This window comes from Ischnura elegans, chromosome 6, assembly GCF_921293095.1.
Source record: "Ischnura elegans chromosome 6, ioIscEleg1.1, whole genome shotgun sequence".
NCBI lineage: Eukaryota > Metazoa > Arthropoda > Insecta > Odonata > Coenagrionidae > Ischnura > Ischnura elegans.
In genome coordinates, this window is record NC_060251.1 from 103,574,518 (window position 1) to 103,591,193 (window position 16,676).

General features: G+C 38.9%; 1 protein-coding gene across 2 annotated transcripts in view; it reads right to left on the reverse strand.

Moving 5' to 3' along the window:
• Positions 1-1,478: 1,478 nt before the first annotated feature.
• The window catches only part of LOC124161285 (ras-like GTP-binding protein RhoL), a 111,377-nt gene continuing 96,179 nt past the window's right edge, over positions 1,479-16,676 (reverse strand). The window contains exons 2-5 of one of the 2 annotated variants that reach the window (XM_046537584.1): positions 5,568-5,743; positions 3,787-3,901; positions 3,234-3,351; positions 1,479-2,644 (exon numbers count right to left, since the gene is read on the reverse strand). In XM_046537584.1, the coding sequence (XP_046393540.1) occupies positions 2,406-2,644; positions 3,234-3,351; positions 3,787-3,901; positions 5,568-5,725 (630 nt within the window). In that variant the 5' untranslated portion in view covers positions 5,726-5,743 and the 3' untranslated portion in view covers positions 1,479-2,405. Of the gene's footprint in view, positions 2,645-3,233; positions 3,352-3,786; positions 3,902-5,567; positions 5,747-16,676 lie in introns of both variants that reach the window. The other variant, XM_046537583.1, reaches the window with a different exon arrangement.

A 16,676-nucleotide genomic window follows, 5' to 3' on the forward strand; every position in this document is an offset into this window, starting at 1 on the left:
GGAGTTTTACATCGTCTGAGATTACCAATGCATGCATGAGGCACTAGGCTCAGGGAAACATCTCTTAATAATCACCTATTAAAATTGCCTATGGTCGGAAAGATTCCTTAGTTTTATAGGGTATTAATAATCCTTATTTAAGCCAAGCGCTACCTGTTATAAGCCTGCATCGTAGCGGTGCTCATAGCCTCGCACCAAGGTGGCCTCACACGGCGGCTGGCAGAACCAGAATGACGTAACACAGGTTCTTCCCAGCATTCATACTCAGCCATCACGTTTTCACTTGCTTGAAAATTTTCACTTTTCATTTAATCCCAAAAAATAGATATCGTCATTTAAAAATTTAAAAGTGTGAAATAAGTACTCCAGGAGTAATAATCTTTCTATTTAGACAATTAAAAAAAAATAGGAAACCACTCTATTGCATATTCAGGCATTTTGTGAACTAAATATTTGTTCCTTTCTTTGAAAGTATTGACTAAGAATTGAATTCTTTGTCTTTTTAGCAGTGCTAAGAATATTTTAACAAAATTCTACAATAAATATTTACCGATATCTTGATTTCAGTATAAACATCAACATGGAAATTATTGATGCATTAAGTGCGTTGATATTGATGTTAGAGCTTCATTTAAAATTTGACCATGTACAGAAAAATACGCATAATTAAATTGAAAGTCTACAATTTAAGAGCCAGAAACAAGCGAACCAATGCCGCTGGTAGGAGTTTTATACCGGGAAAGGAGGGAGCCCAACTTCCCTTGGAGTCTGAGATAATGCAGAGTCCTTGCTTAGAGTGGTTGAAGGAGGCAGGAGCTGAGCCTACAGTCCGGCCGCCGATAGTTGTCCGTTGACAGCTAGAAGGGGTAGGGGGAAAGGTTGCCAGGTAAGAAAGGGAAACGCCCACATCACGTGTAAACAAAAGGTTTCCGTGAAGAAAGCAGCCAGAAGGACGACGAGCGTGAAGGATCCAAGGGAAGAATCCTTTGTTTTGGCGATTTGCAGAAAGGGCTTGTTTTGGTGGTTCAGGCTTGTTTTGGTGCTTCATATGCACGTGAAAACGTTGTATGACTAGGCGAGGGTGTGAGGTGCATTTGGGGGACAGCGATTGGTTGCAAACCATGTTGGCGCAGGGTTCTCCGTCCCTCCTTTAAAAGTGCCATCGGACAACTCTCGCCAGCTGGACTGTATGTGATTGCCTGTGCAACCCTTCTTATGGATGTCCTGTATGAATGCTCTGTGCTGAGGGGACGGAAGAGTTTCTTGGGGCTCAGTCCAGTAGTCACGCGAAGGAGAGAATTCCACTGTCTGGAATGGGTTGAAGCGGTCGAACCCATTAGCACCTTTGGTAACTATACCCAAAAATCGTTAACATGCCTATGGCCATGGTTGCACATAGTATGGTCCTGTTATAAACAACTTACTTCCCCTGCATTTACAAAACTTCATGAGTCATCACTTGGAAAAACAAGCATTTGTTTCAAAAGTAACATATTTAATTACACATGATGGCATAGAATATTAGTAGATTACATCAGTTCTTCTACTATGATTTCAACTTTACAACAGGTAAAATATATTCTGGAGATTTACATCACCAAATTGAACCATGTTGCAGGTGGTAATTACCACAACACATACAAGGAAAGAAGTTTCCTTGCCTGGGTAACACAAGAAAAATTATGCTAGCTCACGATTTTTCAACATTCGATAAATAAGAGATGATGATTGCCCCTTTTCAACAAGTGATGGGGTTGTTTCTGATTTTCAATATATCTATAGTTAAAATATATTGTTACTGCTCGTTTCACAACACAATCACCTCCTGACCAATGTCTATGCCTTGTGGAGCTACAGTAACAGCTCCCTCAGCATCAAGTTCACCAAGTCTGTGATGAAAAATTTATGTTTTGCCAGTGTGCATCAAGTTTTCTGAGAGTGACTGAAAATCCAAGGAATGTTTAAGGGCAGCTATCAGTATTTACATTATTACAATAAAGTCAGTAGTGTAGGTTATAGTCAAATTTTATAAGACATATGATAATGTCACATTTTTTAAAAATAAAAGTGTTTCCTCAATTCAACAAACCTTAATTCATCTCTTTGGTGCTTTAATTGAATTTAAGGTGCTTTTAAATGGAAAATGAAATTTGAATATTGTATGCATCCTGTTTTTTTTCCTGTAAAGGGATTCTGCTGAAAAGGGAAAGCAATTCATATACAATGCGTGCCTTGAACTGAATGCACATACATTTGTTTGTCCGGTAGTGTTTACTTCTACAAAACTTGATAAGCACAGCAGTAGAAAATGCATTCACATTCAGCTGGAGGTAAGGCTAGCAGTCTTTTCATTTGGGAGAATGGATATGCAAGGCTCTACAATTGGGGCCATTTGCAGGTCCTGTTTACAGGATGCAACAGAGGGGCTTCCTCGATGATGGTGGCCTCTTCAGAACGCAACGCACAGCTGTCTCAAAGACTTCTTGCAGTCCATCCCCATTCTTAGCTGAGCACTCGACATAACCAGCTGCCTTGATGCGCTGACGCAACTTCTTCCCTTCAGAATTCTGGATCAAATCTTCCACAGCTGGTTTCTTGGGATCATCATCGTTACCTGGATTCTGGCGCAAATCAGTTTTTGTGGCTGCGGAATATAAAAGAAAAGGCACTCCATTAGACACTGGGGTAAGGCTGCTGGCATCACTTTTAAGGGAAATTTTCAGATTGCTGTGACTTACACTTATCCGCCTGATATTTTGTAAAAAAACATCCAGCTTCTGGACTAGCATTATAGATTTTATTTGTATTATAGAATCAGATTTAATATCAAATGCGTATATCTTGTGAGTAATGTGGAATTCTAAGAAGGGTAGGAGAGAAGAAAAATATTGTGAAAACCTTGGGAGGAAGATAGAACAATTGCTCCCTGTTTTCAGGGAAGAGATGTTCCTTGTCCATACTACTTGTTTTTCGCATTGCTTCACATTTTCTTTTATCTATCCCTACCCTTCAACCTATCTGGAATGTGGAACCCCACCAGGAGTAGTCAAGAAATCAGATGTACTCCTGCCATTGATGCACTAGGGGTCATGGGAATGTGCAATCTCGTCTACCATGAAAATTTGTAGCCCAAGATATGGTATAAATAAAATATAGTTTCATATTTACCATGTATATATTGTGATGGAAAAATCAGTGAAGACGATCAATGGAAATATTGTTATTGTACTCACCAACTAAGATAATGGGTACGTCTGGACAGTGGTGCTTTATCTCTGGTGTCCACTTAGTAACAATATTTTCAAATGAACTCCTGTTGCTTATGGAGAAGCAGAGAAGGAAGCAGTTTGTCTGTTCATATAGAATGATAAGGAACAATCATAAAATGATTACCAGAAATAGGCATAGCATAATTCTCACGTAAGACAAGTTTCCAAAACTATTTCCTTATTAAATATGTAATATAAAGAGCAAGAACTTATTGGATTTTAGCAATTCTACAATTTGCTGATGCTGAATTCAATAACAACACCCTTATCTAAATACATAATTCCAATTATCAATGAAAGAGCATAATATTATTTTGACATTAAAAAGTAGCTGCTTAAGGAGGATTCAAGACTTATGGGTGATGCTATTTTGCTGACAGTACACTGGTGAAGTTTTAATCAACATCTTCTAAATGCATACATAATGAACTTGCTTGGATTTTTGAATTTAGAATTCACCACTCACTTTCATGGCATTTAAAATGTTTCTGGTTAATGATTAAAGAGGAAGCCTTACATTTGGGTAAGAAAGTGGCCTGAGCCTTTCATAATCCTCTTGGCCAGCTGTATCCCACAGGATCATGTTGATTTCCTGACCGTCCACCGTAATGTTGTCGGCGAAGTTGTCAAACCTAAAGCATGGATAACATTCAATAAAATTGAAAATAGTGTATGCAAAAAATATCATACTGTCAGATCAGTGCCAAATAAACAGTAAAAATCATAAAAATATTACCCAAATGATCAAAGACAAATTAAGGTTGCTGTTTTTGGGGATTCCTTAGATTCCTCAGTACACTGCTGGTATGCAATACTTCCCAGCAATAATGTGTCATTAAGTCTGATGTGTGTACGTATGTTGAAATTTGGTTTTCATAAATAACTTTAAAACATTGATAGTCAATCGCGTAAAGCAAAATTCTCATTGAAGAGCTACCTCAAAGACTGCAATCTTTTCTATTTTGACAGAACCAACAGGGTCCACCCAACCTCCCCCAATACACCGCTGACCATGATGAGTTAAAACAGTTTAAGTTACAACAATATGATTCAATTCTTATCCAAGGATTAAAGAAAACATATACTCATGAAATGAAGACCAGGTGCCAGGAATCTTTTCATGAGTACACAGTCCACATTTTCAAGTTTGTGTACCCTATCAGGAAGCAAATTTTGCAGTGAATTTCCACTATATATTTTTCAAATTAACAATTATTACATACATTTGAGGGATGAACTTCCAACCAAACCTCTCACATCTTTGTTATGCAAATAATAATCAGCTAATAGTTATGCTAGCCACATGAAATTGCTTCAGGGCCCATATGTATCAAATTCAGCTGCGGGTGAAGAGAGGGAATTATGGATTAGCCACCCTATTTCACCATAATTTCTCGAAAAAAATTGAAAAGATGGTAATCTTTAAGGTGGCTCCCCAATGAAAGTTTTCATTTCACCATTGTGACAAACTATTATCAATGAATACTTTGGTGCATTTCTGTCTATAAAAGACCTCGGATACTTTATGGCTGAGAGGTATTGCATACAATCAGGGTGCTGCAGAAAGTAATGAACCTCACTCCCCAAGAAAATGACCTTAATCCAACCCTGATCATATTGCCTGCCCCTGATGCAGATTTTTTTTGAAAGAACAAGTCGTTAGTTTGGCTATGGAGATTGAATTTTTTTAAAGTTTTATTCTCAAACCACTGGATACAGCTCTTATTGGCCATTTTATACCGGTGTATTCAACATATGTAACAAGTAGACGTTCACGAAAAACCATACCCTGGAGCGGGGAAATCTACTCTGGCGGGACTCGAACCAGCGACCTCTTGTTTGGCAGGCGTTACCCCGTTAACGTTACCCCGCCGCCACAGAGGTTGGCAAACCTTTCTACAGAAGTCAGAGAAAGGTTTATTTTTACATTTCTTTGGGTAGGATGTTATTCTGATTTTGACATTGCTCTTGTCAGAGAGTATTTCCTGTTTCTTTGCCAGTATAATCTTCAATGATACACCAACACATCGATGGCTAAGTTCTAACAACATGCATCTCAAATTCGGCCGGTTTGACACAGGTATCTTAAACAAAGTGTAATAACATAAAAAAATAAAATACAGGCAAAAACCAACTCTTTGTTGGCAAGTTTATGCTTCTTTTTCAGTTTTATGAATTTTTTGTTTTTAATTTTAGCATGCAAATAGAAAAATTAATTGTTTTTTGCTCTCCTGAAAATTCTACATGTTTCCATTCCTCAAGCACAAGAATATGATGATAAATAAATTCAGCACTTACACGGTAGGTACATATTCCGTGGGGAATTTCTTAGTTGTGTAAGTTATGAGAAGGCAAGTCTTGCCAACCATTCCGTCTCCAACAGCTGTAATCTTGATGGGCCGCAAGCGTCCTCCACCACCTTGATCGCCGGTTGTCCCATTATTTTGGCCTCCCATTCTTATGCGGCGACCAACCTGCTAGCAGAAAAAAGAAAAGTTCAAGCAATCACCATCATGACACTGTCATTTTAAAGGAATACAAGCTAACATTAATGTAAAAATATACCAGTGAAGAATATAATTATGCTGGTGAATGAAATTTGGTTATGATCTTATGCAGCACGATTTTTTCTACATCAAAATATCCATCAAGTCAAGCTGCAGCCCAGCCTTTTAGCACCCAGAATTAGTGTATGATTTAATGACAGGCATTCCACATTTGTTCTGAAGCCCAGCCAAGGTCTCATCGATACATAAAATGGACAAAAAACCAAAGGAGAAGATTGGTTCATCTTTTTTATCACTCTAAATTAGTGATTCAATGGTTTGAATAAGTGTGGGTTGAGCTCACCTCAATATTAGCCTCAGGTGTAGGAATCTCACATTTTTGTGAAATTTCGCACATCTGTGAATTTCAGGGTTAATTTCCCTGGGTCACCGTGCACTTTGAGAAATTCGATTTTCAGTGTCTAAAGTTTAACGAGGAATTTGAACCCAGGAACCCTCAGCTGGCAGCCAAGCCCTCTACCCACTAGAATAACACATTATCCCTACCATGTGCATGCTTATTAAGGTCATGAGTTAAGAGTGAATTGAATAACACTAGGATTTTTTTATGTCGGCTTAAAACGGGTTTTTCATTGAGCAAAACATTTACAAACCAGTGGGACAGATTTGGTGGCTTAAGACCCCTCCAAAATGTTTCCCCTTGTGGCGACTACCAGCAACACATCTGTTGAGGTGGCCCCCGAGTCCAGGGACACCTTTCCTATTATTATTATTGTTATTAAAGTATTCTACCGATTAAGGTAGGTTTCCATGGAGTGCTTGAGAAGAATTCTGTGAGCCTCCCCTTCCATCGTGCACTTCCCTCTTCAATTCACAATAAGACCTACTCCCTTTTATTCTATCTAAAAATCCTATTCTATTCCTTCCCCTCCCTCGTTTACCTATCATTCTTCCCTCTAACACTGTTTTCAACATCCCCTCCCCGCTAAGCACTTGCTCCACCCATACTTTCTGTCTCCTCCGTATCTCATCTAAAAGTTGCCTCTCCTCACCCACCATATCTAGCTCCTCCTCCTCTCCGTCCACTTCACCTTCTCCATTCTTCGTCAAACCCACATCTCGAATGCGCTAGTCTTATCTTGTCCTCCTTCCTAAGTGTCCACGTTTCTGCACCGTAAAGTGGTACACTCCAGATCAGACTCTTCAGTAACCTTTTCTTTAAATTCTTACATAACGAACCTCTCAGAAGCTCCTTCCCATTCACGAAGGCCTCCTTTGCTACTGCAATTCTCTTCCTAATGTCCTTACTACTGCATCTGTTTTCCTCTAACATACTGCCTAAATAGTTGAACTGCTCAACCTACTCAAGTTTTTCACCACCCACCTGTATATTAAGTCTCACATTCCTCACTCGTGATGCTTTACAAAACGTCATAACCTTGGTCTTCTTGTGGTTAATTTTATCATAGTATTCCACCGATAAAGGTAGGTTTCCATGGTGTACTAAAGAAGTGATCTGGGAGCCTCCCTTTCCTTCCATCACTGCCTTCTTCAATTCACTGTGGCACTCCATTTTTCGGTATGCATAGTTACAATTCTTAGTGTCTACCACTAAATCACTTTGGAGAATCAAATCCATAATCCTAGGCAACAAGGGCATACCCAGGATCATAATTAGGAGGGGGCAACCCATGGTCTAGGGGTGGGCAAACCATGGTCTAGGGGGGAGCAAACTATGGTGTAGGGGGCAAGCCATAGGATTTATGAGATTATTTCCTTGAAAAAATAGTTTTATTTTAGTTATATATCTTATACTAATATATATCATTTTTCGTGGGTTTAAAGAAAATTTATTGAATACTTTCGTTTCAATTCAGTACTGATTTTGCTTTAAGACTTGCGATTTTTGCTTCTTGGGGGGGAGCTGCCCCTCGCTGGGTACGCCTATGCTTGGCAACTGGTCAACTTTTGGTTACATATTCGCGAAAAACATCAGAACATGACACTAAGGGATGAAAATCGCGGAGAATAATATCACATTTATCTTTCTGGATATAGAAAGAGTCAGGGGCATAATCAACTGGAGGCTTGCAGTTTAGAGTCACCGCAATGTTCATTGGCTCATTAAAATTTTACAAAAAGTCACGCGGATGTCGGGAACCAGTGGCGCAGCGAGGGGGGGGGGCTTTGTGGGATAAACCCCTCCCCCCCCAGAACTCAGAGAAATTTTAAAGTTGAATCCATTTTACTGAATTGGATTGATATTACTAATAGAATAGTGTAAGGATTAATAAAATATCCCTTACGAAGCCGTAAAACTCACCATTTTGAACCATTTATCTTAAAATTTCTTGCACCTACCGCTTATCCTGGTGGGTATTCCATACCCCCACACACCCCGGTATGAGTTGCACCTAACCCTCCAGCCGTATTTCCTAGCTGCGCCCCTGTCGGGAACATACGCCTACGGGGACCAACCCATAATCATTGCGACCGTTTCGGTCAAAACAAACGAAGTCACAGCACAAATGAAATGTAAGCATCAAAATGGTGAAATTAAAAATTGCGTCAGAAAACCACGTTTGGTGTTTACATTTTTCTGTTTTCGCATAATTTGGGTGGGGCGAATTCCCTCCCCCTCCCCCTGCTTTACCTTAAGTCCGTCTGAAGCTGTGGTCAGCGAAGAGCAGAGAAATGAAATTACCCAACTATTCCCCGATATTTTCAGCCTTTGAATAAACTCGAGTGACCCCTGTCCTACCCAAACCCAATCTCTTTCCAATAAATTCATATGACTAAGGGTTTGAATTAGAGTGGCCTGTTGCCATGTACTTACTGAGGTCTCTATGATCCTGTGCATTCAAGGCGCCATCTACGCTAAAACCAGGTAAACTTTTTCGCGAATAAAGTGATGGAATGTACTTCCTTAGCAAGTTTTCAGCGCGTAAGCATTGCTACTGTCCAATGTACGCTAAGACTAAAGGCCGTTTTACACAATCTGACGTATGTACGATGGCGCAGTCAAAATTGTGTCGTGTAGAGCGGTGAATTGCTAGAACACATGCGAGAATGCGTGGACGTGAGATGGCTAAATAGCCCCTGTTCTAATTTCATTCATGCATTCGCGCAATTCCACGCCATTTTAGAAATTAATGCAGTTATAACCTGCGCAATTCCGTGCCCCGTGTAAAACGACCTTAAGAAAACTTTGCTTCGCCTTCAAACTTACTAACACTTTCAAGGACAGCACCCGCTGAAAAAGCTGAAAAGTAATCACTTTCCTGTTATTAGCGTCAGCTAAAAACGTTGTCGGAAAGCAGTACGCCGCTTTCTACCAGAAAAAAAATCTAACCGAATAATCTTTATCTACTACTAGATAATCAGATATGAATACAATTTTGCCGATGGCTAAAAAATTACTGCAATATTGCGCATATTCACCCACTTGGTTAACAATTGTGTTGCGAAAGGAAGAAATCCGACGCATAAGAAAATTATTTGAGTGGGGTTCAAGACTAATTCATCACAAATCCACACCAGAACTCGCTCGAATGATAATTATTTTCATAATTACAAAACACTCATATACATTATAATTTCAAGCAGCTCAAAAGCCCAAGAAAGTCCGTGTGAATCAGGACACATATATTTTATTAGTCAACCTCCACATATTCAGATAACTTCATTATTTCATAGAGTCGGTACTGGTTCTATTAATCTTAATTCTATCCATAGAATGTAGCAGTGATTTTATAAAATTAGCTGTTCAGCACTACCGCTGCTTTTTTCATTGTAGTTTCTAAAGTGGTTTCGGAATGATATCCATACCGGTAGGTACCGACGGCAAAGGAAGAGGAAATCAGGGCTGGCGATAAGATACGCTGGAAACTTGAGGTTCGTTAAAATTCTTCCTCGGTTTCTATGATAATATGATATTTTCACGCACTAAAATTAAAAACAAAAATCTCAGCGGGTAGTACTAAATTTGTGAGATGAAAACCTTGAATTATCAAAGTAAATTAACCTCTACTGCTAGTATCCCGTGATGAGTTACCGTGGGTGGTTTCCTATTATTTTTTTATTGCCTAAATCGAAAGATTACTACTCCTGGAGTACGTATTTCACGCTTTTAGATTTTTAAATGACGATATCTATTTTTCGCGATTAAATGAAAAGTGAAAATTTTCAAGCGCGCGAAAACGCGACGCGCAAGTATGAATGCCGGGAAATCTCTCAGTGCGACGTATTTCTGGTTCCCGCTGCCGCCCTGTGAAGTGACCTTGAGGCGAAGCTGAGCGCTGATACGATGCAGACTGCTAGCGGGTAGCTGAGTACCCTGCTGACTGGTAGCGCTAGGCTTAAATAAGGATTATTAATACCTTATCAAACGAAGAAAACTTTCCGACCTTAGCCAGTTTTAATAAGTGATTATTAAGACATGTTTCCCTGAGCTCTACGCCTCATGCATGCATTGGTAACCTCAGACGATGTATAACTCCTATCTTCTCGTATAGAAACTAGGTCCCTGTGACGTCACGTGGAGTGGCATCGCATGGGCGCCAATCTGGCCCTTTTCAAATGAGGATAAAAACGGACCATTGCCCTTCGTCTTAACCGGTATTTCTAAAACGAAATAATTTGTATAATATGAATACACTAATGGTGGGTAACGAATCGCAATCAATGCCTTTCGTTTTCTTTGATGAAGGAAACTACCCTATTGACCGGAAAAACTTTAGAATTTGCAAAGATGGTAATTATCTCTGTATTGCTTTTCCGGTGATGAGCTATTGTAGTAAAACTGATATTTTCTAACTTGATGCACATCGTGGCGCGGTCGCGTCCTTTGCTCTGAGGAGTTGGACTTATCAAGTCATTCACTTTCACAATGTTACTTGAAGACAACACTGACAAATTATTAATATTCCATGGCAGCCGTCATCCTCAAGAATCTGTTTTCGAGATAAATGGAACATTAATGATTCCAAAAACGTTTAACTTATTTCTACTATCACATAAAGAAAATCTTAAAAACATTTGTAATAGCACTTTTGGTGTTGCTAAATTTTGGCAAGGCTATGGTTACATTTCATGCGAACAGCACAATGTCTTAATGAACAGGCGCTTGAACTTAACACACATCGCACCGTTAACACACGAGTCAATGTCGATTACGTGGTTTGCAAATATGTTCCTGAAACACCGCGGTACGCCCTACAAGAATCATGTGTATTCCAAAAGGTATCATGAAATTATTTACCGTAAAAAAATCAACCGATACCTAGGCTCAAATATGTTCTCTTTTAGATCATCCAACTCGAACCAAGCCGTTAAAATTGCTTTAAACAAAATCACCCCGCATATTCACATAGCTTAATTATTTATTTGACTCTGTATTAGTTCCATAAATGTTAATACGCGGTGAGCTACCGCTATTTTTAGCTATCTCGAGATGGTTTCAACAAAATTATTCCATGTTTGAGAAAATAAAACTAGATTGGACGTTTATAATAAAATCTTAATTAGGAGTTTAAGCGCCTCGTTTTGTTATAGTGATAAGATACGTCTTTAGAAAAAGGTTATGGGCACACTGATACGTACATAATTTTAATGCATGCTTGCATTATCAAGACAAATATCAATACAGTAATCGCATGCATATCCAATGATTCTATTTCAATTTTCCCAAGATTTTTTACAGTATTTCAACGTTTTAATTATAATTCGGAAAAATATTTGCTTTAAAATATCAACCGACTTCGAGGCTTGAATTTTTCCCTCGTATGATGAAACGGACTCTATCTCCAATTCCGATATCCAGGAATCCCAAACATTACCTGTCGAAGAAAATCGAAGATCCCGGAGATCGATCGTCGGTTCTTCATTTCCGCTATTTTTAATTATCCCGAGATGGTTTCAACGCGCCGAAAGAGTCGAAGCGGTGACTGCTGGAGGGACCAATCACTGCGAGGAACGCCGACACAAGATCCAATGCACTCGGTGCGCGAGATGCGCTCTTGATGAACACGCAAAAGTAAATATGAGACGATCGCGAACTACGAGCATATTTATACACAGCAAAATGAAGGGCGCGGTATTTCTTTCCACCGCAAACCCTTACAACAACCTCACCGCATTGATACATGAGGCATAAGCCTTATCAGGAACCTGACCCTGGAAAAGCTAATTAAGAAATGTTCGGAATCTGCCAATGCCTTCTCTATAGCCTGAGTCCATAGTGTGTCGAAAGATATTTTCCCAACCTTTTCCTTCCAGACGTCCATTTCCGTTGGAAGAGTTGGAAGGCGACACTTCTGTCCTCTGCGGGTTCATCTCAAACTCCCCCACACCGTGACTTTGAGTGGGAGATAGTCTCCTTATGCACTTCTGGAACCCTCTGAAGGGCTTCCGAGTATATTGCCGACTAATTGGTTCAACCTCTTAAGACGACGCATCATACCCGGGTATGATGCATTTTTTTTGGGTCCTTCACCCAGATGATTTTCAGACTTAGTTTTTGGCGCCTTCGTTGAAAATATTTTAAGTGGAATTGAATGACGAACGTCGATGTATCTCCAAAAATGCTGCTTAAAACGCGATTCATGAACTTTGGAAGCGGTTTTAATCTTGATTGAGGAAGGTTTTTTTCAGATGATTTTCAGATGATTTTTGGATTTAGTTTTTATCGCCTTCGTTGAAAATATGATTAAGTCCGAAAATCATGTGGGTAAGGTGCAAAAAATTTCCACAATCAAGAGTTTAATCGCTTCCAAAGATCGTGAATCGCGTTTGAAACAAGACTTTTTTAATGCATTGATATTTGTCTTATCTTTGCTCGTTTACTCAAACTACATGCTGTTTCCTGCCTAATCTTACCGAATTCTAGCAGGTTCCTTCTTAAATATTGCTAGACCTAGCTTGATCCTGCTAAATATTCTAGTTGGAATTTTTGCAAGGGCCCTTTCGACAGGCCTATTTTCGGGACGTATCACTAGTTTTAAACTTAAGATATCACCATTAAATTTGCAAGGTGAGCAGACCCTATTCGACATTTTTCAAGACCTCAAAAGTTAAAATTTGACTTCAGTGTTTCTTTAGATGTTTAAACATTTACGTAGGTATTCGGGACACAAGTAAATGACATTGATTTACTATATCCAACCTGAAAATCTCAAGATGAAACCTGAAGTTTCTATCGATCAATATATCTCGAAATGCATAATACGTCAGGTCTAGCGGGGGTAACGCGTCCTCATAACTGCGGAAAAGTCTTTGAGGGGCGAGCAGATTGTGCTATCTCTATCGGAAATTTGAACCTAATTTTGACCGACAAGCTAGGTTGATAAAGCCAGAGACTTGATTTTATATGAAGACAAGGTAACACATGTTTTGCACGAATTTTTTACATTTTTAGAAACTCTCTGGACACCCAATGAATACCAGATACGTTTTATGTTGAACTGGAGAGGTAAAACTTGCATCGGAAAAGCCAATTCGTGAATATCGTAAATTAATTTAAATATTAATCACGCTAAGTTTATCATTCCCTTGAAGAAAAATTGATTCCCGATTATGACGAAGTGAAAACGACCGTGAAGCAGTGGTTGTCTAATCAGGCGGCAAGCTACTTTGAGGATGGCATACAAAAGCTGGTCCCAAGATACGATAAATGCCTCAATAGTAATGGGAATTATGTAAAGTATGGCCTTTCAAGTGAATAAATTATTTTTGAAAAAAATTTACTTGTTTTTTTATGTCAAAACGGTACTTACTTTAAAAACATGCCTCGTATCAAGCAAAAGCCTGAGGCGCGGAAAAGTAATAAAAGAAGTTTACCACTAACTTTCTATCCATTGCAGAGTAATATTAATTTTTCTTTAAAAACGTGGAAAATTATATTCCCATTAATTAATTTCTACGAAAGAAAAAAATTGAAAAAGTAATTCGGGGAAAAGAGAACGAAATCATTTGACGCCTTGTTCTTGGAATCCTATTAAAAAATATAGACAACGAGATTGATGAATAGAAAAAAGTAATTTGGTAACTTTTCAGATTCCATGTTGATGACATATTATCAAGATATTAAAGGTTAAGATAATCCGAATTGATTTCTTTATTTCAGGAATCATACTTTTTTCATACCGATTGGGTGCATTGGGTGATTAGTTATCCCAAAAAATTAGTAATAATTAATAAATACCACTGTTCGAAACACCTCTGACGACTACGCCCTAGAAGACGGAGGGCTTAAGAGGAAAAAGAAACTGATCAGGCAAGTTCATCTATTTCCATACCTATTCACAGAGCGTCAAAATCCTTTTTAGACGATCCATTTATGAAATAATGCACCATTCAAACAGGTTACCATTGGACTGCAGACAACTTTTATGTAGAAAAGCTTCTCCACTTTTGAAATGTCTCTGGAATTGATAGGAACCCCTTCTATTCAACCAGCACTGCGCAGCAAGGGAGAGGCTAAGGAGATAATGGGGTCTAATGGGATCAGTTGCCCCGAAATGAGAAAAATAAAATAATTAAGTGTCGCAGACTGAACTAGTTTAATGAGTCGCGTGCTAGGGCATAGTCACGGCTTTCATTGATATACTGTAATATATTGCTATTCTTGAATATTTGAAAATAAAATATCTTGGGCTTTCCTCATATAAAATTAGTCAACCAAACCTTGTTTAGATCTTACCCTCCAAAGATATAATTTATTTGCGCCACTGTAGCAAGGATTCTACTACAACAATTCCCATTACTTCACCAAGCCCTTCGCTGGAATTTCGACAGTTGTGGTTTTTGCTGTTGCGCTGTTTAATTGACAGCTGAAGCAATCCGCGACCATGAGATTTCAGAAGCAATCGGTCTCAGTGGAAGGGGAAAAGGAGATGATATGAAGGGTGTGAAAAACCCAGCGTAGGAATTGATAAGGTCCTAAAAGCTGGGACGCAATTTAGCAAATGTTATTATCCAATCACAGGAGAGATAGAGAACCACAAAGAACTTTCCTCATCACGTAATATAATGCTAATTTGGCCCTGACTCTTTGTCAAAGCCGAGGTTAGAACAAGGGACGACCCGAATGTAACGTTTTGTCGCAGCGAAATTTTCTCGAAAAGTGCGAGTCACAAATTCGACGAACTTCAAGTCTTTGATTGGCATTATTTTTTTTTCCAGGCTCAAGGATCTATCTCAGGGTCCCAGGTCATCTCAAGAAAATGACAGTCCATAATATCAATGAAGCCCAATTTGTGACGCTTGTGTTTTTATTTTCCACACATGTATACTTATCCTCGAGTTATAACCTTCAGCACCATAGAGAGTAAAATTAGGCGGAGTACTATGGAATGTATTAAAGGTCTAGGCTCAAATCTCTGCGGTTAAGTTTCCATACGAAATCCGACGCCTACTCCAGTTATTTGAGTCTGTCTTAAAACACATCAAATTAAATTAACATTTAAATAATGTGGCGATTTTTTTAAATTTATTGATTTTATCGTTGGACTAGGGATAGAGAATAGGAGACAGGGTGGAATGAGATGCAATTCTAAATTATTCCACCTTCCCTATTTTTACATTGTTTTATCACATACTGTGTACTCGATAAGTGGAGCTTCCGATATACGCCCAGATCTGCGACATATCCATGGTTTAACTTGGTTCTAACTGGCATTAAGGTTAGTGGGTTGGTATTATATAGGTATAGGTATATTAAATACAACTATGCATAATGACAATTATAATGATTAATTCTTTATAAAATATTTTTCAACTATAATTTTCCTAGGAACCTCGACTTTTATCCTCCAACGAATCGCAATTACACCCCGAGACCAGATTTTTTGATTTGATTTGTTTTAAGACTGACTGGAATAACTGGAGCAGGCGTCGAATTACGCGTGGACACTTCAGAGAAAGTCTATTTTGTCTGAACCATATGTTTCGGTTGAAGTTTAAAATTCGTTCCAGACTTCTTAAATTTAGTTGCGTGCATATATCCTCATATCCCCCTCCCATGAATTTGTTCCTGAGAGAACTACAACCAATAGCAACCTCTGAACGTTGCCTCGACCGCAATGCTGAGCATAACCTCGGCGACGGAAAGTGATTTCGGCCATTCTCTCTCCACCTCTCTCCTAGTGGCTTCTCTCCATCTCTTGCAGTAGATAATGGATTGATGAAAGCAGGGTAGACAAACATCAATTCAAGGTTATGAGAAATCAGGGGTGGTCTGGCCAGGTCGGATGGTCGGCGATCGCCGAGGGCCCCGAGCCTAGGGGGGGGGGGGGGGGGGGGGGCGTTGTGCGTGTCCACCGTTCGTGTCTACCGTGAAGCGTATGAAAGGTGGAATTAAGAAAAGACTCAGATTACGTGAACCAAATTTTTTTTTGCAATTAGAAAATAAAAAATTTTCAACAGTTGCTTTATTTACAAGATACTAATTGTAAGTGCAATAAGATCATATTAAAAAAATAAATAAAATAAAGTAGTCAGAAGATAAAAGAGAACCTTATGTTTTTCTGAAAGGGTTATTCAAAAAGGATATGTCATAGTTCTTTTTGGTTCCAAGGTAGTTTCAAGGAAAGAATTCACTAAATAAATAATACATTATTACACTTTATTAGCTGTGAAATTCTCACTTTTCACCGTATTTTTTTTTTTAGAAATTGCCATTTTTAAAATTTTGGATGGTTTTTAAGAGGCAGAAGATCATTAAAATACATTTCCGATTTGCAATTTCCTAAAATTTTACAGGGGATGACCCCCGAATCCCTCGTTAAGGACGGCCTCATCATGAGGCCTAGCCGAGGGCCCCCAATCACCTCAGACCTCCCCTGTGAGTAATATGAGTAATAGAAGCGGGCGCAACTCGGTGGAAATCCTTTATTGCAGAGTT